The sequence below is a fragment of the Narcine bancroftii genome, chromosome 7, assembly GCF_036971445.1.
Source record: "Narcine bancroftii isolate sNarBan1 chromosome 7, sNarBan1.hap1, whole genome shotgun sequence".
Classification (NCBI taxonomy): Eukaryota; Metazoa; Chordata; class Chondrichthyes; order Torpediniformes; family Narcinidae; genus Narcine; species Narcine bancroftii.
In genome coordinates this window covers 212,391,466-212,415,883 of record NC_091475.1, presented here as the reverse complement: position 1 = coordinate 212,415,883, position 24,418 = coordinate 212,391,466, and the positions used below count along the sequence as shown (strand labels likewise).

General features: G+C 43.4%; 1 protein-coding gene and 1 pseudogene across 8 annotated transcripts in view; one reads left to right on the top strand and one right to left on the bottom strand.

Moving 5' to 3' along the window:
* Positions 1 to 24,418, bottom strand: part of LOC138739676 (nuclear mitotic apparatus protein 1-like) — a 173,207-nt gene that overhangs the window by 22,344 nt on the left and 126,445 nt on the right. For 5 of the 8 annotated variants that reach the window (XM_069892221.1, XM_069892217.1, XM_069892218.1 and 2 more), the window contains exons 13-15: positions 16,724 to 16,864; positions 13,400 to 13,522; positions 7,552 to 7,680 (exon numbers count right to left, since the gene is read on the bottom strand). In XM_069892221.1, the coding sequence (XP_069748322.1) occupies positions 7,552 to 7,680; positions 13,400 to 13,522; positions 16,724 to 16,864 (393 nt within the window). Of the gene's footprint in view, positions 1 to 7,551; positions 7,681 to 13,399; positions 13,534 to 16,723; positions 16,865 to 18,282; positions 18,389 to 24,418 lie in introns of those variants that run through there. The other 3 variants (XM_069892224.1, XM_069892223.1, XM_069892222.1) reach the window with 3 other exon arrangements.
* LOC138740217 (U6 spliceosomal RNA) lies at positions 19,475 to 19,533 on the top strand (annotated as a pseudogene).

The following is a 24,418-nucleotide window of genomic DNA, read 5'->3' as shown; positions in this document are numbered from 1 at the left end:
GCACATAACGAATGTTATCTGATTCCACCACCTCTTCCAGTAGTGAGTTCCAGATATCAGCCACCCTATGTAAAAAGGATATTCCTTGGACACACAGGCCGTGAAGGATACTGCAGAAACTGGTATCTAGAACAAAAAAACAATCTACTGGAAGAACTCAGTGGATCAGGCAGCAAAAAAAAAAAGGTGTGTCAGAAGGGCAATGTTATGGTAGTCACGGGGGAATTTTAACATGCAAGTAAACTGGGAAAACTAGGTTGGAACTGGATCTCGAGATTATTTTTAAAAATGGCTCTTTAGAACAGCTTGTTGATGAGCCCCCACAAAGGGTTTGGCTTTACTAGATTGGGTGTTGCGTAATGCAGCAGAGGTGATTAAGAAGGCTTAGAATAAAGGAACCATTAGGGGGCAGTGATCAGAATACGAATGAATTCAATTTAAGATTTAACAAGGAAAAAAATAAAATATGATGTGTCGATATTTTAGTAAAGGGAATTATAGTGGCATGAGAGAGGAAATTAGAATGGAAGGAGGCACTAGTAGGGAAGAAGAGCAATGGATGGAGTTTCTACAAGAAATGGGGAAGGTGCAAGATAAATACATAACCAAAAAAGAGCAAATATTCAAATGGAAAAGTCAGTACTGTAGCTGAGTAGGGAAGTCAAAGCCAATGTGAAAGCAAAAGAGAGGATATACAAGGAAGCAAAATTAGTGGGAAGATAAAGGATTGGGAAGTTTTTAAAAAACTTGCAGAAGGTGACTAAAAAGCATAAGGAGGGAAAGGATGAAGTATGAAAGTAGGGTAGCAAATAATATCAAGAGGATACAAAAATGTGTCAAGTATATAAAGAATAAAAGAGGTGAGAGTAGATATAGGACCTTTAGAAAATTAGGCCTGAGCAATAACAAGAAAATGGTAGAGGAACTAAATAAGTATTTTGCATTAGTCTCAAGGGAGAGGGTGCTCAGAAAGCTGAATGGTCTAAAGGTGGATAAGTCTCCCACCTTACAGACCAGATGGATTGTACCTTCAGGTCCTGAACGATGTAGTGATAGAGATTGTGGAGGCATTGGTAATGATCTTTCAGGAATCAATAGTTTCTGGCATGGTCCTGGAGGACTGGAAAATCATAAATGTCACTCCACTATTCAAGAAGAGAGAGAGAGAGGCAGGAGAAAGGAAATAATAGACCAGTTAGCTTGATGTCAGTGGTTGGGAAGACGTTAGGAGTCAATTGTCAAGCTTGAGGTTACGGAGTACTTCGAGGCACATGACAAGATAGACCAAAGACAGCATGGTTTTTTAAAGGGAAAATCTTGCTTGACATACTTATTGGAATTCTTTGAATAAGTGACAAGCAGGTTGGATAAGGGAGGTGCACTGAATGTTGTATTTTGAATTTTCAGAAGGCATTTGATAAGGTGCCTCATATGAAGCTACTTACCAAGATAAGAGCCCATGGCATACAAGAAACATACTTGTAAAAACACACAATGCTGGAGAAACTCAGCAGGTCAAACAGTGCCCTTTATATAGCAAAGGTAAAAATACATAACCAACATTTCAGGCTTGAGCCCTTCATCAAGGTATGGAAAAATGACGGCAGGTGTCCGAGCAGAAGAGTAAGGGGGGGGGGTCGCAAAGGCAGGAGGTGATAGGTGGAGAAGGGACAGAGGGGACAGCAGCGATCAAGGGGAGGAGAGGTGGCTCGGTGAAGGGAGGGAGAACTGGAAAGGGGAAGGGAGGGGGGGGAGAGGAGAGCAGGTTAGCAGAAACCGGAAAAGTCGATGTTAATGGCATCCGGTTGAAGAGTGCCCAGATGGAAAATCAGGTGTTGTTCTTTCAATTTGCTGGTGGTTTTGGTGGGATAGTACATAAGGCCATGGACAGACATGTGAGAGTAGGAGTGTGACACAGAACTGAAATGGTGGCTACTGGGAGGTTTCTGTCACTGGTGCAGGCGGAGCGAAGGTGCTCAATGAAGTGATCGCCCAGTCTCTCCGATGAAGAGAAGGCCACAAAGGGAGCACCAGATGCAGTAAATCAGTCCTGCGAATACACAAGTGAAGTATTGCTTCACTTGAAAGGCCTTTTTGGGATCCTGGACCATGGTGAGGGGGGAGGTGTGGACACAAGTTTTACACCTCCTGTGGCCGCAGGGGAAGGTGCCCGGGGAAGATTGGTGGGGATGGAGGAGTGCACCAGGGAGTCAGAAGGCAGAGAGGGGAGGAGAGTGGAAGATGCATCTGGTAGTGGGTTCCTGTTGTAAGTGTCGTAGATTTTGGAGGATAATGTGATGGATGGAGAGGCTTGTGGGGTGGTAGGTAAGGATAAAGGGAACTCTGTTGCACCTGGAGGAAGGAGGGGCCAGGGCAGATGCGTGGGAAATGGAGAAGATGCGGGTGAGGGCTGAGTTTATGGTGGTGGAAAGAAAGTCACATTTGTGGAAGAAGGCAGACATTTTGAAAGATCTGGACTGGAAGACCTCATCTTGGGAATAGATACGGCAGAGACGGAGAAATTGAGAGAAGGGGTTAGAATCCTTGCAGGGGGAAGGTTGAGAGGAGGTGTAGTCAAAGTAGTTGTGGGAATTAGTGGGCTTGTAATATATGTCAGTGGAAAGCTTGTCTCCTGAGATGAAGACAGAGAGATCCAGAAAGGGGAGAGTGCTGTCGGAGATGGACCAGGTGCGCTTGAGATTGTGGTGGAAGTTGGGTGCAAAGTGGCTGAAGTTGACAAACTCATCACGGATGCATGAGGGAGGCCCGATGTAGTCATTGATATACTGGAGGAAGAGTTAACGGGTCTTACTTGTTTAGGCTTGCAGCATGGATTGCTCCACAAAGCCCACAAAAAGGCAGGCGTAGCTGGGACACATGTGGGTACCCATGGTTACTCCTTTGATTTGGAGGAAGTGGGATGAGTTAAATAAGAAGTTGTTTAAAGTGAGGAGGGTAGTGGTGGAGGGTGACTGGGTCTCTTGTCCTGAAAGAAGTGAAAAGCTTTAAGACCTTCTGTATGGACAAATGGAGGTAAAAAAAGATTGGTCATCCATCGTGGTTCAGTTCGGGTATCTGAAGTCACTGAAAAGATGGAGGGCATGAGAGGTATCACGATTGTAGGTGGGGAGGGATTGGTCCGGGGAGAAAAGATAGAGTCAAGGTAATATACATACTAGTGTGGGTAGAGCATTGCCTGATTGACAGGAAGCAGAGAGTCAGAATTCCGGGATCATATTCTGGTTGGCTGCTAGTTGCTAGTGGTGTTCCACAGCATTTGGTGTTGAGGCCGTTTCTTTTTCTGTTGTATATTAATGCCGAATTATGAAATGAGTGACTTTGTGGCCAAATGACTAGGTAGAGGAGCATCTTACTCCTTCAGTAGGCCAGGAGTTCAGGTACCAGAGTAATCTGGGCTGACATTCTAGCAGAAGGTTGAAGGAGTACAACAACGTCAGAGGAAAGGCCTTGAAAAAAATGTCAAACCAATACAGCCTTGGGCATGGTTAAACGGCTTGGGTTGGAGATGTGAAAGTACATCTCTCCTGGCAGAATTAATTAAAAACTGATCCCCAAATTTTTTTTTCAAATTTTCTTAAACTTAAAAATTTTGGAAATTTATTCTCAAATTGATATATGGCTTCAAGGAAAGGGAAAATTCAAAAGACTAAGAAAGCAGTTAGTAGAGGGTCATACAGCTGAAGAAGTTGGGCCTACCTTAATGATGGAGCCTCGGGCTCAAGTTCTTCCTCCTCCTCCTCCAAGAGTGACCCGCACTGTGATGGCAAGGATTCATATGACTCCAGTGCCACCTCTTCGGGGAGCCGGGGAAAATGGTGCTGGGGCCCAGAAGAAGAAAATCGAACTACAGACGTCACAGGAACAACTGCGCATATGCGAGAGTTTGCACATGCGCCCAACAGAGCAAACTGTGGCCCTATGGGGAATAGCTGAACCGATGAAAGCTGTTCTCAGTAGCGTGGCAGGAGCATCTGGAAGCGACTCAGACGGACAAAAGGTTGAAGACCAAGACAAAGAGAAGGAAGAAAAAGCTTATGAGGATTTGGAGGGAGCAGGAGTGCATGTGAAAAAGATGAAGCCCAACCAACTGAAGGGATTGAAGCTGCACAATTCAGAGATCTTGAAGCCAGAAATTGAGGTCTGGGTGCACAAGAACAAACTTCTATAAGTATCCGCCAAATGCAGTTAATGTGTAAACATGTGGATCTGCAATTTGTATCTCTCAGAAGTGATATTAAAGCACAATTTGAATATGTTAAGGGTGAGATGAAAAATATTAAAGAAGAAATAGCAAAATATACTGAAGCTGTTGATAAAGTTAAAATTCAAGTCCAGAATATTGAAGACGATATCCAAGATTATCATTATGAAGTGGAACAATGTAAAGATACAGTTAATAAAATGGAAGATTTTGTCATGCAAAGGAAAGAACTTTTACCAAAGATTGATATATTAGAAAATTATAGTCTCAGGAATAATGTGAAAATTGTTGGGCTGGTTGAAAATTTTGAAGGTTCTAATCCTGTGCAATTTTTTCAAAAATAGATTCCAAAAGTTCTGGGTCCTGAGAACTTCCCAAATGGACTTGAATAAGATAGAGCACATAGGCTTAATAGAAAGAAACTATTCCCGAGACAAGCGCCACACTGGGTTTTGATTAGATGCTTACATTATCAAGATTGTGACAGAGTATATTGATATGTTTTTGGGAGATAAATTGGGAAAGGTTTGTTAGTGTAGGTCACATACAAACATTTTAAAGCAGATCTTATTTAAAATACTGGAGCTCTGCCCCATGATAGACGTATTGGCTCCTGAGCTTTGGAAAGACCTTTTGAAGAGTGCTCAAGAGACTTCACTAAAGGATTGTTGTTAACAAAAGGCAACAGATGAAAGAGTATGTTGGAGCCGCTCTGTCTGGAAGAGAACTTGGAGTTCTGAGAAGGTCATGTGGTTTTGCAAGCAGAGAGAGAGAGAGACACGCACACAGAGATCACTTGTACAGTGTTACATAGCCTGGTGAACTTTATAAATGTTAAATTCTGTGCACAGTATAAGAATTGCCTGCAAACAGTGAACTTGGAGGAATGAGAAGTGAGATTGGATTGTGAACCAAAGAACTTTTCTGAACTTATACACACATTGCATACACATGCGCTTAGAATTAGAATGGAGTTAAATTAGATTAAGTAAGTCAATAGAGATAATTAAAGTTTGATTCTATTTTCGTGTTTAAAGATAATTAAAAGCAACTTTTGTTTAAGTAACCATTTGTTTTGGTGGATATCTATTGCTGCTGGGTTTTGGGGTCCTCTGGGCTCGGAACAGGATAAGGAAACGACATTAAGAGTGGCTGTACAAAATCCCGAAAATATCAAGGTCCATTAACACTGGCAAATAATAAGGTATTTTTTATGCAGATTCAAGCACGTCATTTGTGAAAAGAAGAAACGAGTTTAATCCTGCGAAATCAGTACCCTGGAAAAAAGGATATAAATTTTCTTTCCGATATCCAGCTACACTTAGTGTTTTCAGGAGAAAATCAGTCATGGTTTTTTGCAAATGAAGAAGCAGCTTTGGAATTTGTGAATTTTCTTCCGAATATTAAACAAGATCAACAAATGGATGTGCAAAATTTTGGCAGACCGATCTGAGACTATGCAAGTTGCATTACAGGTGTCGAAGCAACAAGAATTGGTCGAAATTGATGATGAGCAAGTGAATAAAGACCTTGAAGAAGTTCTTTATACTTATAAATGAACTGTTTAATTAAAGTAATACATATTCTGTCTGGGAGGGGCAGACTTTTTAATCTTCTCTTTCCGTAACCATGTGCCATTTTGTGGCGAGGGCCACTTCCTGTATAATTGAAGGAAATAGTACTGGTGTTTTTTTTTAATCAATACTTATTTTTTCAAGGGGTCTTTTCAGTTTTTTTTCTGGTTTTATTTCTTTTTATTCATTTCTGCTTTGAGATGTCAAATGTAATTGAAGGGTTTTATGGATATGGGGTCCAATGGTGTTGAGAGCTCTTTAATTTTTGGATTTAAGAAATGGCGGTTAGAAAGTTATTAATTTTTAATGTTTTAATATAAATGTGTTTAATTATACAATTAAGAGAAAAAAGTTTTAGCCTATATTAAAAAATGAACATTGATATTGCTTATTTACAAGAGACACATTTAACAGAGAAAGAGCATCAAAAATTAGAAAGAGATTGGGTAGGTCAGGTGGCAGCTTCAGCATTTAATTCTAGAGGGGCTGCTATTTTAATTAATAAGAATCTACCTGTTAAGATTCAATCTGTTGTTATGGATCCTGTTGGGAGGTTTGTTTTGGCACATTGTCAAATTTATTCAGAGACGTGGACACTTAATATGCACCTAATGTTAGTGATGAAGGATTTATTCATGATGCTTTTCTGCATCTTGCTGAAGCTCATGAAAATGTTTAACTTGGAGGAGATTTTAATTGTTGTCTTGATCCAATATTGGATAAGTCACAGAAATCCGTTACTAGGACTAAAACTGCAAAGAGGATATTGACTTTGAGGAAAGATTTGAATTTGATAGATATTTGGTGAAGGTTGAATCCAAAAGAAAAGGATTATTCTTTTTATTCTTATAGGAATGACTCTTATTTGAAGAAAAGATATGCTTTTAATTTTGGCACAGTTACAAAGATGAGTTATGCATCCAGAGTATAAAGCTAGGATTTTATCTGATCACTCACCACTTTGATGCTTGTTTTCTGCAAAGGAAAAATTGTTTTATAGATGGAGATTTAATCCTACATTTTTGAAAAGGGTAGATTTTTGTGATTTTATAAGAAAACAAATTCAAGAATTTTTAGAAATAAATTCTAATTCAGTGGATAATGAATGTATTTTATGGTAGGATTTGAAAGCATATTTAAGAAGGATTTATGCTAAATAAGTTGATCAATTGGAAAAAAAGATAGAGTTTGGAAAAGATTTGCAGAGAAAAGCTTCTGATGAAAAAAGGAAATGTTTAATAAAGAAGAAATTTTATTATAATATGATTCAGACATAGAACTGAAAAATTAATTGAGAAAACTAAACAAAAGTATTATGGATTGGGAGAAAGAGCTCACAAAGTTCTTGCTTTGCAATTGAAGGCAGAACAAACTTCTAGAACAATTTAATGTTATTAATAAGGATTCTAAGATTACCTATAAATCTCAAAAGTAAATGATTCATTTAAGCCAACATTCTGGGCGTCACAGTCATGTGTGGTTCGAACAGGCTGAGGCCCAGTTCCACCTTCGACAGATCGCCGTCGCTAACATCCGCTACTACTACGTAGTGAGCTCGCTCGACTAGGACATGGCAGCAAGGATCGTCGATTTCCTACGGCAGCCTCTGGATCAAGGCAAATACAGTGCCCTCAAATAGCCTCTAACCTGTACTTTCGGGCTATCACAATGCAAGCACGCCAGCTAAATGCTGCACTTGGATGGTTTGGGGGACAAGGCCCCATCTGCCCTCATAAGCAAGATGCTTGCACTCACCAAGGGACACAAGCCTTGTCTGCAGTTTGAGCAGATTTTCCTGGTGCAGCTGCCTGAGGATATCTCACTCTTGCTTGCTGACAAGGATTTCAGCGACCTGAGGAAAGTCACAGCTGGGGTGGATGTGCTCTGGAGAGCAAAGAAAACAACGTCTCGATGAAACAGATCGCCAAGCCTCGACCCCAGATGGCAACAAGGCTGCAGCAGGAGAGGCAAATGGACCACCTACCCAGCCATATTGTTATTATCATCAACGATGGAGTGCGGGGGCCCATTGATGTCACCCACCCTGCATGTTTCTGGGAACTGCCATGCCCAGCTGTCGTTAATGGCTGCAGCGGTTGGCCAATGTGACAGCCTCTTCCATGTGTAGGACTCTGTTGGGAAGATGGTTCCTTGTGGACATCGGTGCCAAAATGAGTGTCCTTTCCCCCCCCCCCCATCGGCCCACGACACCTGGAACGAGAAGCTGGGACTGGCACTGAGGGGAGCGAACAGCACCTCTATTCGAACTTGTGGCACCTGAACCATACCCCTCCAATTTGCTGGCCACCAATTTAAGTGGACTTTTACTGTCACGGCAGTGCCACAATCACTCCTGGGAGCCAATTTCCTGTGCATCCACTGCCTGCTAGTAGACTTGAAAACTTTTCAAACAATGCCCCTGAGGGAAGCCAAATTACCGTCCCTCCCCACCTCGACTCCATCCCGCTGTCTGACATCTACACACACATCCTGGTGGAGTTCCCGCAATCACGGCACCACAATTTTCCTCCGCAAAACCAAAGCACAAGGTAAGGCACCACATCCTCACTGAGGGCCACCCGCTCCACACCAGGGCGCACTGCCTCCCCCTTCCAAAAAACTTGCCCTCACCAAAGAGAAATTTAAGAAAATGGAGGAGTGGGGATAGTCTGGCAGTCGGACAGCCCCAGGACATCCCCCTGCACGTGGTCACAATGGCAGCAGGAGCGTAGAGGTCGTACAGTGATTACCGACGCCTCAACGAGGCCACTGCACTGGACAGATACTCCGTGCCCCATATGTAAGACTTTACCTCCAACTTACAAGGGGCATGGGGTGTTTTCAAAGGTCGATTTAATCAGGGGTTATTATCAAATCCCAGTGCACTCCAAGGACATCCCCAAAACCGCCATAATCACCCCCTTCAATTTAATAAGGATGCCCTTCGAACTTAAGAACGCTGCTCAGGCTTTTCAGTGGCTGATGGACCACCCATTCGTGTTCATTTACCTGGACAATATACTTATTGCCAGCTGCAACCATTCAGAGCACATGGCCCACTTCAGGCAACTATTCACCCGCCTGCAGGAGTTTAGGCTGACCATCAACCCTGCCAAGCATCAGATCGGGCAGGACACAATCGACTTCCTGGAGCATTGGATCGACAGGTACGGGGCGAAACCGTTGCCCAAGAAGGTGGAGGCTGTTTGACGGTTCATGAAATCTCGACTGTGAAGGGACTGCAGGAGTTTTAGAACCCTAACTTCTACCATCGACTCATACTGGCAGCAGCTCAGATCATGTGCCCCTTTTTTGCACTTATGGCGGGGAAAAAGAAAGACAATGCCCGGGATGGGGAGGCCTCAGAGGCATTCCAGAAGGCAAAGGACGCTCTGGCCAACGCCACCCTTCTGGTTCGCCCCAGGCAGGAGCCATTGACTGCCCTCATGGTGGATGCCTCCAGCACAGTGGTCAGAGGGGTCCTCGAATAGCTGATCGACGGGCAATGGCAGCCCTTGGGCTTTTTTTCAGCAGGCACCTCTCGCCACCTGAACTTAAATACAGCGCCTTTGACCAGGAGCTATTAGAGATGTATCTGGCGGTCAGGCACTTCGATACTTTCTGGAAGGCAAAGTCTTCACAGATCACAAACCACTGACTTTTGCATTCCACAAAGGTCTGACCCGTAGTTGGCCAGGCAGCAGAGGCATCTTTCCTACATGTCTGAATTCACCATGGACATCCAACAGATCACCAGCAAGAGCAGTGTGGTGGTCAGTGCACTCTTCCATCCCGCCATTAAGCCCGTCCACGCCCTATCCCAGGGCACAGACTATTCAGCCCTAGCCAGGACACAACATGACAACCCTGAGATCCCGGTGTACAGTGCTTTCTGGGCTGTGGCTGGAGGATGTCATCATCTGCCCCAGCAACCAGACCCACATCTGCGACGTCTCCACCAGCAAACCCCGCCCCATCGTGCTGGCAGTATGGAGCGGGAGCTCTTCGACGCGGTGCACAACTTGGCACATCTGGCCATCAGAACTTTGTTAACAATGGTGGCTGGCCAGGTTTGTCTGGCTCTGGCTCCGTAAGCAGGTCAGTCGGTGGGCCAAGACCTGCATGGTCTCCCAGGCATCAATGGTGCAAACCCATACTGAAGCAGCTCCCCACTTTTGAGCCAGCACAGCGTAGGTTCAGCCACATCAATGTCAACCTCGTGGGACTGCTACCGGTTTCCCGTGGGGCGAGATACCTCCTCACTATGGTTGACTGTCCCATGAGGTGGCTGGAGGCGGTCCCGATGGCTGTCATGACCATGGAAACCTGCGCAAGGGCACTAATCAACACCTGAGTATCCAGGTTCAGAGTTCCGGAACATCTCACCTCTGACAGGGGAGCACAGTTTATCCCGGGTATCTGGGCGGCACTAGCTAAATTGTTGGGAATCAAACTCCACCATACCACAGCATATTACCCACATCCCACAAGTTGGTGGAGCGGTTCCACAGACACTTAAAAGCAGTCCTTATGGCCTGGCTCAAGAGCCTCAACTGGGTCCTTCTGGGGATATGCACCATGCCAAAAGAGGACTTTAATGACTCCGCAGCAGAAGTGGTCTACAGTGCACCCTGGGTAATCCGGGGGGAGTTCTTCACCATTGCCAAGGATCCAGAAACCCCCACGGTTGCACTGAAACTGCTGAGGAAAGACTAACCCCTCCACAGCCCAGACTGCACAGCCAGCCCAAATCTTTCACATCTGTGAGTATGTTTTTGTGCGAAGGGGAGCGTACTGGGCACACTTCCAATGGCCATATGAGGGGTTGTACAGAGTCGTCAGGCACAATGGGTTGACGTGTATACTGGACATTTCCAGCAAAGAAGAAAATGTCACCCTGGACTGCCTGAAACCGGCCCATTCAGACATTAGCCAGCCAGTTGAAACTCAACTCCCGTGAATCAGAGTGGCAGCGCAAAGTGGCAGTGGACCCTCCGATCGCCGGTTCTGGGCGGGGGTGTCGTGCAGCCTGCAAACTGAGTCACAACCTGTCCGGTGAACCCAGTGATCGTGAGGGCCCCACAGGGATTAACAGCCGTTGTTCTGCTTGATTTCCCGCAAGGCAGGAAACAGCGGGAATACAGGCCAGTAGGAGGCCAGTGCTGCGACGACGTCACTCCTGTTGTCAGAGGCAGGGAGTGAATAAGTGAATATAAAGTAGAGCTGGCAGTACAATAAATCAGTCTTCAACCTCAACTTGACTGCGTGCGTGTCATTCTTACTCCACACTTCGCAAAGTGCACACACTACAATATGATGAAAATTATTACGGTTAGGAATAGATTTGTTGAATATAATTTTTTGCATCAATTATATTTAACTCCTCCTCAAAAATTCAATCCAATATTGTCAGATTTATGCTTTACATGCGGTAAGGAAGTTGGTTCTGTTTTCCATTCTACTTGGAAGTAAGTGTCCTAGGGTAAAATCTTTTTGGTTAGAGGTAGGAAATTTTTTGGAGAATATATTAGAGGTTAAACTCCCACAGGAGCAGATGTAATATTAAAGTGATTAGACCTAAATTAAGGTTAACTATGTATCAAATTAAATTTTTACTACTTGCTGTTTCTAGGAAGTGCATAGCCATTATGTGGAAATCAGATTTAGATTTAGGGATGGAGAGATGGCACGCTGAATTGCGTACTTGCATTCCACTTGAGAAGATAACTTATAATTTATGTAATATATATCAATTTTTAAAAATATGGCGCCCATACTTACAAAATTTTGATTTGAAAATTTGAAAGACTCTCTGAAACCCCATCCTGTCCGTTATCCCCAGCTCCATTATTATTAGTATTGAGATTTTACGGTTTTTTTTTTACATTCTCCAAACTTTCTTTTTTTTGGTATATTCTGAGGGGGAGGATGGGTAGAGGGGGGAAGGGAAGGGGGTATACCACATGTTTCATATTTTTTCTTGTAGTTTTAATGATGTGCTTTAAAATTTCTTAAATAAAATAATAAAAAAATGATACTGCCTCTGTCCTGTGCAACTCATAAACATACTGGAGAAACTCAGCAGGTCATGCAGCGTCCATAGGAAGTAAAGGGTGACTAACGTTTTAGGTCCAGGCCCTTCATCAGGTACAGTATATTCAGACAAGTGTCTGAATAAAAACATGATCAGAGGGGAGAAGAGGGAGAAAGGGGCGGGGAGAACACAGGCTTACAGGCAAGAGATCGTAGGTGGATGTAGGTAGGAGGTAGAAGAGAAAGCTGAGAAGTGGTAGGGAGTGAGGAGAGAAAAGGGGGAAGGGAGCTTGAGGAAAGGAGACGGAAAGATAGGGAAAGGGATGAACAGAAATTGGAGATCGATGTTAATGCTGTCCGGCTGGAGTGTCTAGACAGAATGTTCCTTGTTTCTCCAGTACACTCAGGGTTGGCATCTTTTTGTGGGGGGGATTCGCAGGCCATGCCCTTCCCAAATGAGTTATTGTTCCCCCTCACCTACCCACCCACAGGCCAAACCTTTTTGGGTCTTTTAGCATTTATTTTTTGTTTAACAGTTTCTGTTCTCTCAGAATGACAAGCAGGCGGACCTGCCTTCAATCCAGCATCACCAAAGAAGAAGTGAAACACTAAAACTGCAGACACGATTCCTGAGTGAATGAAGAGAAGCTGGAAGGACTCAGTGGATCAGGCAGCATCGATATGGAGGATTAGTCAATGAAACACTTGATAAAGGCTCCATTCCTCTACATGGATGATGCCTGACCCAATGAGCCCTCCAGATTCTGTTTGTTCATCGCTACAGAATATTGTCTAATTCTTAGATTGTTTTTTGCAGGATCTTGCTTTGAAAAGTGCTTTAAGCATATTGTCACAGGTACAAAGATGCAGTAGGGAAGTTTGTTTTGCGAGTCTGCCCCATAGTATAGAGTGAAGAGCTACAGAGAGAGAACCATCAGTACAGAGAAACCGTGATTATACTTCAAAAATATTGAAGTGGCTGCGGAGCTTGAGTTACTTCTGCTTTGTAAAACGGACTTTGAAGAAGTTTGGAGCTATTTTCCAGTTGATTAATGATGACACATTCACTACTGTGAGATATAGGATCCATTCAATCTAAAGTCTGCTCCGCCATTCCATCATGAACTGGTCCATTATCCCACTCAGTCCCATTCCCCAGCCTTTTCCCTGTAATGTTTATTCCCTGTAATGACTCTTCAGATATCTATCAATCTCTGCCTTAAATATAACCAATGACCTGGCCTCCACAACCGTGGTAGCTAATTCCAGAGGTTCACCACTCTCTGGCTAATGAACTTGGATGGCATGGACTGATAGGGTCAAATTGGCCTGATACAGTGCTGTATGTTTAACTTAATTCTTAAAAAATCTTCTGCATCTCAGTTTTAAATCCTGAAATTGTGCCCTCTTCTCCTAGATTCCCCTACCTATCTTTTCAGACCAGGTTAACTAAACATTCTCAGTACAAAAGTGCTTAATCAGTCTAGAACAAGACATCTACTTCATCACCTGCACTGTCCACAATAAACCACTGCAGAAACTGCAGCTTCCCATTTTTCATATGACATACCTGAAGAACATCACCCATCACCTCTCCTTTCACTTCACTTGAACTGTCCCCAGCCACCTGGAGCTGATCTTCCATCAAGGATATTTTTCCTTCCAATATCTGGATCTTTTCTTCCATCAGTTTCTGACACACACATACACACAGACAGACAAAAAAAACCATATTTAAACAGGTGAAAATGAGCACCACAGACACATTACACGACACATGGCTCAAAACAAATGTTCTATCTCCACATACACACACGGGACTGGAGTCACAAACACCAGCCCAACCTCAGACACATCATCATGATCTATGTTCATGATGACCAATTCCAATTTAACAGTCACTGCTGCTTTGGACAAACCACTCTGTCTATGGGGTACATACCAAGAACCCACAAAGACCAAGTGAGGTGAAAATCAGGCTATTTATCTTTGACTGGCAATGGCTGCAGTCAAACACTTCCTTGAATCTTGCACACTTCCCTCCCTGATCAGGCAGGTACAGGTGTAATAGCTCATCGTTTTGGATTTAAGTGAGTAAAAGAGGACAAGGTTATGCTCCACTTCACCCAAGAGCACCATGTCAAGAATCTGGTATGGACCACAATAACATACAGGACCAACCATTTTTTTTTAAAACCTGGTAACACTGACTAGATATGAATGATACTACAAAATTCAAACAATTCCAACTCCTACTTTTCAAATTGACACCTAACTCCAGATCCCAGCACCACAGAAGTTAAGGGAAGAAATTTCTTCATAAGCTGTGAAGTGTTTCCCAGCATCACTCCTGGTTTCTAATGTTTCCCAGCATCACTCCTGGTTTCTAGTGTTTCCCAGCATCACTCCTGGTTTCTAATGTTTCCCAGCATCACTCCTGGTTTCTAATGTTTCCCAGCATCACTCCTGGTTTCTAATGTTTCCCAGCATCACTCCTGGTTTTTAATGTTTCCCAGCATCACTCCTGGTTTTTAATGTTTCCCAGCATCACTCCTGGTTTTAAATGTTTCCCAGCATCACTCCTGGTTTCTAATGTTTCCCAGCATCACTCCTGGTTTTTAATGTTTCCCAGCATCACTCCTGGTTTTTAATGTTTCCCAGCATCACTCCTGGTTTTTAATGTTTCCCAGCATCACTCCTGGTTTTCCAATGATATGGTTTAAGCCCCTGGTCTGGACTCACCCACTGGAGGAAATAATGAATAAAGGGAAAACAAACTTAGTTTATGTTCTTTATGTAGTGTTCTTAAAATATAGCAAAACCCAATTCCAACTCTCTTGTGTGGTTGTTAAAAAGTATCCAGAGTTCCATCAGCTTCAGGCTTTTGAACCTCCCCTAATCAGGGACTGCTCTGACCCAAGAGGACTGGAGTAAAACATGAAAGTCTGCAGGCAGCATGAATGAAGTAAAAACACAATGCTGGAGTGACTCAGCAGGTCAAACAGTGTACTTTATATTGCAAAGATAAAGAAAGAAACAAAACCAACGTTTCAGGCTTCCGCCCTTCATCAAGGTATGAGCAAATTGTCGGCAGATGCCCAAAATGTTATGTATTTTTATCTTTGCTACACAATGTTCACTGTGTGACCTGCTGAGTTTCTCCAACATTGTTTTTTTTAAACCACAGGAGGACTGCCTGCACTATTGTCACATCACTTTACTTTTGCACTATTGGTAACTGTGAATATTCATTATCCATCTTTGTATTTAATATCCCTTTTTAATTTAATGTATTCCATTGTAGTTGCTTTTGTATCAAGTACCTGTCCGGCTGCAGCAGGAATTCCAGTGCACATGGACTATAAACTAATAGATACATTGCAATATTATTTAGATGAGGGGTGCACTAGTGCACCAGCTAAGTTGCTGGACTAGCAGCAGGATTTCAGGTTAGTTGTAAAGATAGTGATCATGGTTGTAATGCAACTAGTAATGCCTTACCATTTGCTGTGCACATAAAAAAGCTGTGCCTCTAAAACGTCATGTTGCATTTAGGGATGCAGTTTGCCTCAAACTGTTGCATTATTTTTCCAGTTTCATTTTGTCTCCTTCAGCAGCAAATGTGAAGTTATTATACACGTCCAGGGCTTCATCTCCCATGACATGTAAGAAAACTGGCGCTTTCATTTGATCACTTTTCTCGTCAGCTCCAACTGTCACTGAATAAAATCCAAAATGCTGTTTAAATCTGTTCCAATTTTCAGCCATATTACCCGTCAGCTTAAGTTTCACTGGTGGATGTAATCCATCCATTTTTCACTGTGTTAGCTTCTCTTCACTGATCAGTTGCTGACTTTAGATTTTACCTTTAATTTCCTTCATCCCACTTCTGGCACCAGGTTTCATCTTGTATTCGTATGTGTGAGTTCTTAGACAACACATAGATGAAGGAAAAGGTTCTTGACTTTAAAGTTGATGTAAACAGCACATGAGGCATGCCAAGTGGCTGCAAACCTCCATTACAGATCCAGCATACTGTATCTCCTGCTCTGTGTCAGCCCCTGGTGGCAGCCAAGTGTAATCAAACGGTAAGGCATTGCTAGTTGCCTTGCAACCACGATCACTACCATTACAATAATAACCCAGAGACAAGTTCAAATCTCACTAGAGGAGCTTGGAAATTTTACATTCAAGTAGCTAATTTAATCTGGAATTCAAAAAGCTATTTTGTTAGCAACTATGGTTGTGAAATTACCAGATTGACCTAAATCTCCATCCAACTCACTAATGTCTTCAAGGAAGAAAAATCTCCTATTTCAAAGTAGTCTGATCTCTGCAACTCCAAACCACCAATGTAGTTGGTTGGTGGCCACCTCCACAGTTCAGGAGTGATTTAGAGCAGCCATTTCAACACGGGGCCCTACAGAACCCCTGGCCCAGGGGCCACAGCATATTTAAGTAAAAGTCTTGTTTTCTTTTCACCTAACGTAATGTAAATACTTTTTACGTTTTTCATGCAGTCAGTAGGTGAGAAGTACAGAAGAAACCAAAACTTGACTACTTCCTAAGAAATGAGCTCCAAAAACTTTGAGCCCCCAGGGGCCAAAGCCAAAAAAAAGTTAAGAATGGCTGGTTTGGAGAGATTCCATGAACAGCAGCATTACGAACATGTCTAAACTCAGTGAACAAACTAAAATGGGAAAATAAAAAGAAATTCATTCCAGTTAAATACATTTTGAAAAAGGTTCCCTATAATGGTTCCCTATAATTCCAAGACTTAGACCCTTGCCTACAATTCCACATATGTGGAGATATCTCCACAAACATGCAAGGAAACATAGGCAGGCAAGCACACATGCAGAGACACACAAACACAGACACACACACACCGTACTTTATCCGACAGGGCCACGTGCAGATCACTCTCCAGTTGCTTCTGTTTTCCCTCCCAAATGGGAACTGCTGTCTCGTGCTCATCTGCCAGTTCGTTCAGGGCCTTCTGGGACTGGGCCAGACGACTTCCCAAGTCACGAACCTACAGCACAAAATGGACCAGGTCTTTTAATGAAGACAGCTGATGGCCAAGTAGCTACATGAAGTATCAATCCTTCGAACAACTGAGCATCCAACAAGCTCTGACACGGAGACTACGGTTTTCAAATTATTACAACCAACCCAAGTCTTTGAGAAGTGACTTGGAGAGATGATGCCTGCCAAAGACAATGCTCCACAAGGTCAAAAAGCAACATGGACTTAGCCAGAGAACAAAAACCCATGTGATAAATTCTCTGCTTCCAAAACATTAAGTGCAATGGAGGTTAAAGTTTTGCTAACCAGCAGTATAATGATACAGCGATGCAAAACTATTGGCTACAATTATGACTGATGAGTTAGAGGTAAAACTGATTTATTTCAACACTCAATCAAGTCCTAGTCTCCACAAAGGAAATCTCATCAACTGCTGAGTCAATGAGCTACCAAATGCAGGTGGCAATGAAAGAGAAATTCACCTTATACACAGCAGATTTACACAATGAAACACTCACCTCACCGCAGAAACTGACTGGGATAGGAGTTATTCTGAAATCCCCAGAAACTTAACTGGGTTAGGCAACCAGCTTGCCAATTCATGAGGTCATTACCTAAACAATGCAGAGGACATCATGTACACTCACTGCCCCAATCATCCTTTTCATTCACAAAATAGCTTCTATCCGCTGAGCCGGTCATCTCCTATCAAAGGAAATCTCCAATGTAATCTGAATTAGTAAATTCTCTGAAGGGACTCTTGTTTGCTTCTCTTTCTCCTATTGTAGGGCCACCAGGCAAAGCTTATGGCGATTCTTTGTTTGCCTTACGACAGACAAAAGATTAAGTATTACATTTTTAATGATAATAAGGGAATCTTGACAAATACATCAGACCAGATGAATCTGTTCTTAAGATATTGAAGGCAACAGAACAAACCTGTGTAGATCTTTTGTAGAAGCAAACAGACTTGATCGGATTTCAACAATGGCATCAGGGATGAAACAATGTCGAACCCTTGACAATAATTACCTGTTTCTGAACTTGGAGCTGTATAGCATAGAAACAGGGCCTTCAGCCCAACTCAACCATGCTGACCAAATGGTCTACTCGAGCTAGCCCCACTTGCCTGTAAATGGCCCATATTCCTATACACATTCCTGTCTTTCAAATGTTACCAATACCCCCACATTTACCTCTTCCTTTGGCAGCTCACTGCACATACCCACCATCTGTTTGTGTGGAAAAAGTTGCCCCTCAGGTCATGTTTAAATCTTTCCCCTCTCACCTTAAACCAGTGCTCTCCAGATTTTACACCTCTACACACCTCATGACTTTATACAGCTCAACACAAGGCAGGTTCTCCAGAACTTTTATTTTTGAACTAATGGGACTTCATTTCAGATACTCCACTAAGAGAAGTACCTCTTGTCAACCCTTGCACACCAAATCCAGACCAGCACTGGTAGTGCAAGAAAGCACCAGCAGAGGGAGTGAAGCATTGACATCTGCAGCCATGCCCAGAGTACGAACACAGAGGTTGCTGACCTACCAGAGTCCGGCAGCCGGAGCAGTGGCTTTGGGGACCTGCAGAAAAAAAATTATATCCCCACAGTGACATCACAGATGAGCAGGATGCTGATTGGTTGGATAAAATAAAACAAAGTCTTGTTCAATGTGTGTTCAAGGCAGAAACTCAATAAAAGCAGTTATCCATAGCTTTCCAACACTGTTATTATACTGGTAAAGTGTTTAGACTACTGCACAAGAATCCAGAATTTGGATTACGCACTGAGAAACAACTATTCACAACTCACACCAGATGAACAAGATGAAATTAAATCAGGAATTAAAATATCACTTTCATTAATGGTGACATGCAACTACTGGACAGAGGCAAAACCCCACCTTCCCTCTACCTCTAGCCTCCATGCCAGAGGGATATAACCCCACCCCTCCATCTCTGGCCTCCATGCCAGAGGGATATAACCCCACCTTCCCTCTACCTCTAGCCTCCATGCCAGAGGGATATAACCCCACCTTCCCTCTACCTCTAGCCTCCATGCCATAGGGATATAACCCCACCCCTCCATCTCTGGCCTCCATGCCAGAGGGATATAACCCCACCCCTCCATCTCTGGCCTCCATGCCAGAGGGATATAACCCCACCTTCCCTCTACCTCTAGCCTCCATGCCATAGAGATATAACCCCACCCCTCCATCTCTAGCCTCCATGCCAGAGGGATATAACCCCACCCCTCCATCTCTGGCCTCCATGCCAGAGGGATATAACCCCACCTTCCCTCCATCTCTGGCCTCCATGCCAAAGGGATATGGATCAAACAGACAAATAGGACTATCTCAGATACACAACTAGTCCAGCATAGATGAGTTGGGCTGATGGATCTTTCTGTGCTGCATCACTCCATGACTCCAAATTCATCCATATATATAGGGCAGAGGGTTGCTCCGATTGTGGGATGTGGAAAATCTGGGACAGCGTAATTGTCCCCGAAGACTGGATCTGCAAAAGGTGCATTCAGCGGCAACTCCTGTCAAGCCAAGTTAGGAAACTGGAGTTGGATGAACTCTGGATTATTCGAGAGGCAGAGGGGGTGTGTTTGCTTCGGCAGCACATATACTAAAATTAGAACGATACAGAGAAGATTAGCATGGAGAGGCAAAGGGGGTGATAGACAAGAGCTTCAGCGAGACAGTCACCACCAAGGGTCAGGAGGTGGGTAGCTGGGTGACTGTCAGGAAAGGGAAGGGGAAGACAGAGAGAGCAGAGAACCCCTCTGGCAGTTTCCATCAACAATAAATATACCATTTTGGATACTGTTGGTGGGGACAATCTACCAAGAACAACTTGTATTGGTCAAGTCTCTGGCATCAAAACTGGACAGAGGAAGGAGGGAAAAGAAGAGAGCAGTAGTAATGGAGGATTCGATAGTTAGGGGGACAGATAAGAAGTTCTGTGGGAGAGATCAAGAATTTCAGATGGTCTGTTGCCTCCCTGGTGCCAGGGTCTACGATATCTTGGATTGAGTTCTTGATATTGTCAGGAAGGAAGGTGAAGAGCCAGAAGTCCTGGTCCATGTAGGAACCAAAAGGTGAGGAGGTCCTGCAAAGAGAGTTGAGGGAGTTGAAGGACAGGGCCTCCAGGGTTGTGATCTCAGGAGTACTACCTGTGCCACGTGCTGGTGAGGCTAGAAATAGGAAGTTAATGCAGCTCAATACGTGGATAAAGCGATGATGCAGGAGGAAGGGCTTCATGTTTCTGGACAATTGGGCTCTGTTCCAGGGAAGGTGAGACCAGTTCCAATGGGACAGTTTGCACCAGAACTGGAGTGGGACTAACATCCCTGTGGGTAGATTTGCTAGTGCTACTCCAGGGGTGGGGGTGCGGTTTGCAGGGGGATGGGAACAAAGTGTTAGATCAGATAATGAGGTGGTGGAGGATAAAGGTCATGCGAGGACTGCATATATAGACAGAAATCAAAGGTTTGTACATGATAGAAATGTTCTCAGGTATATTTATTTCAATTCAAGGATTATTGTCGGAAAGGCAGACAATCTTAAGGCGTGAATTGGCACGTGGGATTACGAAATTATTGCTATTAATGAGACTTGATTGCAAGAAGGGCAGGACTGCCAGCTCAATGTTCCGGGGTTCTGTTATTTCAGACTTGATAGAGGGGGAGGGATGAAAGGTGGAGGAGTGGCATTGCTAGTGAGGGAAAATATGACAGCTGTGCTTAGACAGAACAGCCCAGAGGGCTTGTCTATAGAGGCTTTATGGGTGGAGCTGAGGAATGGGAAAGGTGTGACCTCACTGATGGGGTTGTATTATAGACTGCCCAATAGCAGAGAGGTTTTGAGGAGCAAATCTATAGAGACATATGTAAGAAACAGAAAGTTGTGATAAAGGAATATTATGAGCTCCTGTTTTAGTAAAATAGGATTATTACTGTAAGGGATAGTATAGACAGGAAGGACTGAATGGTCACCGTTAACATTTAACACAAGTCACAGCCCAGCAACAATTCGATACATTTGCAAAGACACCGTGATTTTACAAGGGAGAACCATTCTGACGGCTGGAGAGAAAACAGGTTTCTGAGGCAGCTCTTGTGGCCAGCTATTTCTGTGGAATTCAGAGCAAAGCATGTTTTGTGAATGACTGGGCCTTTTTGGTGGATTGTGCCAGGAGGGTCTTTTTGGGAAACAAAATGCTTCATTTTGATTGTGACCAACAGTGGAGGTCACTTGGAGAGACCGCTTCATTTTAAGTGTGATGAGCATGGAAGTAACTTGGAGAGACCAGTGCCAGGGTCTTGGAAGCTTTGTGGAGGCTGCCCAGTTTGGGACTTGCCTACAAAAGGTCCAGGAGTGTAATGACCACAGCTCGTGTGGATGGACATTTCTTCAAAGGCAACGCAAGGAGAATTCGTGAATCTGTAGCAGCTACAACTCCAGTCTCCCCATCAGTTCAAGATTAATTCTGGGCACCAAATTTCAAAGGGCTACGCTTCAACAATGAATTTAAAAGACTGAACTTTAAAGTAGCTTTCTAGATTGAGGATTGGACTGCAATGGTTTAGGTCCATCACAAAAAAGTTTACCCATGTATAGCTGGGATAGATTTAGTGTTAAGGATCGTTTAAAAGTTAAGACTATACTTTTAAGAGTTAAAAATAAAATTAAACACTGTTTGGTTCATTGTCCTATTGCTGCTTGTTACGTGCAGTTCGAAATGAGGAGATTTTAACTTTCCAAATACAGTAAAACCTCGTTAGAACGCGGTAGTTGGGGGCCCAGATTTCATACTGCATAACAGCTGAGTCATGGAACAGATGCATCTATGCCAAAGTGCCCAAGGATAATCAAATCCAAAAGGCCCCCCCTCCCCGCTGCCGACAGCCCCCTGGCGCGGGATGTCAGGGCTGAAGTGTCCCGCACCAGGGGGGCTGTCGGCAGCAGGGAAGGGGGGTGTCAGGCAGCGGGAAGGTGCACTGTCAGATAGCTGCCCCTGCCCCGACTCAGGAGCCGGTGTTTGCTCCACGGCACCTCTCCCCGCTGCGGACCTTTCAGGTGGCAGAACACCGCCTTCAGCGCTGCCACCTGAACGTCCGTTCGCAGACTCCCGCAGCTGGCTCCGGAGCCACATTCTTCCGACGATTCTACCTGAAAGCGGCTTATAATTAACAATTTCAATGAAAGAAAGCAAGCGCATTCTTTTAATACTGGTATTCTGAATTTTAATCAACTTATTTGCAAAGTTTGGGGTCCAAAGACACTACGCTATAAGCAATTCTGCAGATTAATGAATCGCGTTCTAACGAGGTGTCACTGTCTTAACTGGGACTCCCATACTGTAAAAGGGCTGGATAGCTTGGAGTTTGTCAAATGTGTTCAGGATATTTTTCTAAAGCAATATATAAAGGTGCCAACGAGAGAGGATGCAATACCGGATCTCCTATTAGGGAAACAGATGGGTCAGGTGTCAGAAGTATGTGTAAGCAAACATTTTGGGTCCAGTGACCATAATGTCAATGTCCTTGAGTTGAGATTCTAAAGCGGAGAAAGGCTAATTTTGTGTAAATGTGAAAGGATCTAGGAAGAGTTGATTGGGATGTTGTATTGTGGCAAGGATGGGTTTAATATGTGGAAAGCCTTCAAAAGCAAAATTTTGAGAGTCCAGAGTTGCAAGTTCCTGTCAGGATTAAAGGCATAGGGAACCCTGGTGTTCAAGGGATATTGGTAAAGATAAAAAGATAAAGGTTCCATTGTCATGTAACATTTAGAATGTAACATACCTGAAATTCTTTAATATTTTGTTTACCGCAAGGCAGGCAGAGAGTCTCCATTTTGTCCAGTGCCCCTCACAAAAACCTACAGCACCTGGTGTTCCCAGGCAGACTCCCCTCCAAGAAATAACCACTCCTGAGACTGCTTAGCTTATGAGATCAAACAATCCCAGACTTATTCAGTCAGGAGAGGTGTATAGCAAGTATAAGCAACAAGGAGCAAATGAAGTACCAGAAGAGTATTGAAAATACTGAAGGAAATCAGGAAGGCTAAAAGAAGACACGAGTTTACTTTGACAGATAGTGTGAAGGTAAACCTGAAGGGTTTCGACAAGTATGTTAAGAGTAAAAGGATAGTAAGGGACAAAATTGATCGCCTAGAAGGTCAGTGAGGTCGTCTATGTGTGGAGCCTCACAAGATGGGAGAGATCCCAAACTGTTTTTTTGCATCAGTATTGTCATGGAACATATAGAGATTAAGGAGGAGGAGGTGATTGCTGTCTTACAGTGAATAAAGGTAGATAAATCCCCCTGGGCCTGATATGATATTCCCTTGGGCCTTGAGGGAGATGAGTGTAGAAATTTCAGGGGCCCTGGCAGAAATATTTAAAATGTCCTTAGCCACGGGTTCAATATGTGTAAAGCCTTCAAAGGTGAAATTTTGACAGTGAAGAGTTGCAAGTTCCTGTCAGGATTAAAGGCAAAGTTAACAGGCATAGGGAACCTTCGTTGTCAAGGGATATTGGTAAAGGTAAAAAGATAAAGGTTGAGGTGCTGGAGGACTGGAGGGTAGCTTATCTTGTTCCGTTGTTTAAAAAAGTCTCCAAAAGAAAACCAGAAAATTAAAGGCCAATAAGCCTGACGTCAGTAGTATGTAAGTTATTGGAGGGTGTTCTAAGAGATCAGATTTACAAGTATTTGAACAGTCAAGGGTTGATTAAGGATAGTCAGCAGGGCTTTGTGCATGTTAGGTTGTGTTTAACAAATCTTAGAGAGTTTTTTGCTTTTGAGCAACAATTTTAAAAATCTGAGTTTCAAAACAAAACTGGCTGAACTTTTAAATCATCCCTCCAGAGTTATGCCTCAACTATAATGGTCTTGGTTTTACCACACACACACACACACACACACACACACACACACACACACACACACACACACACACACACACACACGTGCATAGTGGGGTTAAGTTTAAACTTAAGAAGTGTTATGTTATTAATAATAATAAAAATTATTGTGTTTGAAAATACCATTGTCTTAGTGAATTACCATTGCCTGCTGGTTTAGTTCATAACAAGGACATACACAGTAAATGGTCGGGCACTGAGGAGTGCAGAGGAACAAAGGGACCTGGGAATCTAGACACATAATTCCCAGAAAGTGGCATCACAGGTCGACAAGATCGTAAAGAAAGCTTTTGGCATCTTGACCTTCATAAATCAAAGCATTGAGTCTAGGAGTTGGGGTATTATGGTGAGGTTGGATAAGACACTGATGAGGCCAATTATGTGCAGTTCTGGTCGCCTAACTAAAGGAATGATATCAAAAGACTGAAAGCGTGCAGAGAGACTTACTAGGATGCTGTTGGGTCTTCAAGAATTGAGTTACAGGGAAAAATTAAACAGGTTAGGACTTTATTCCTTGGAGCATAGCAGAATTCACCTGAGGAGAATAGGGGGAGGGGGTGGGGTCTCATTCAAACATTTTGAAGGTTTAAAGGCATGGACAGAGTAGATGCAGAAAGGTTG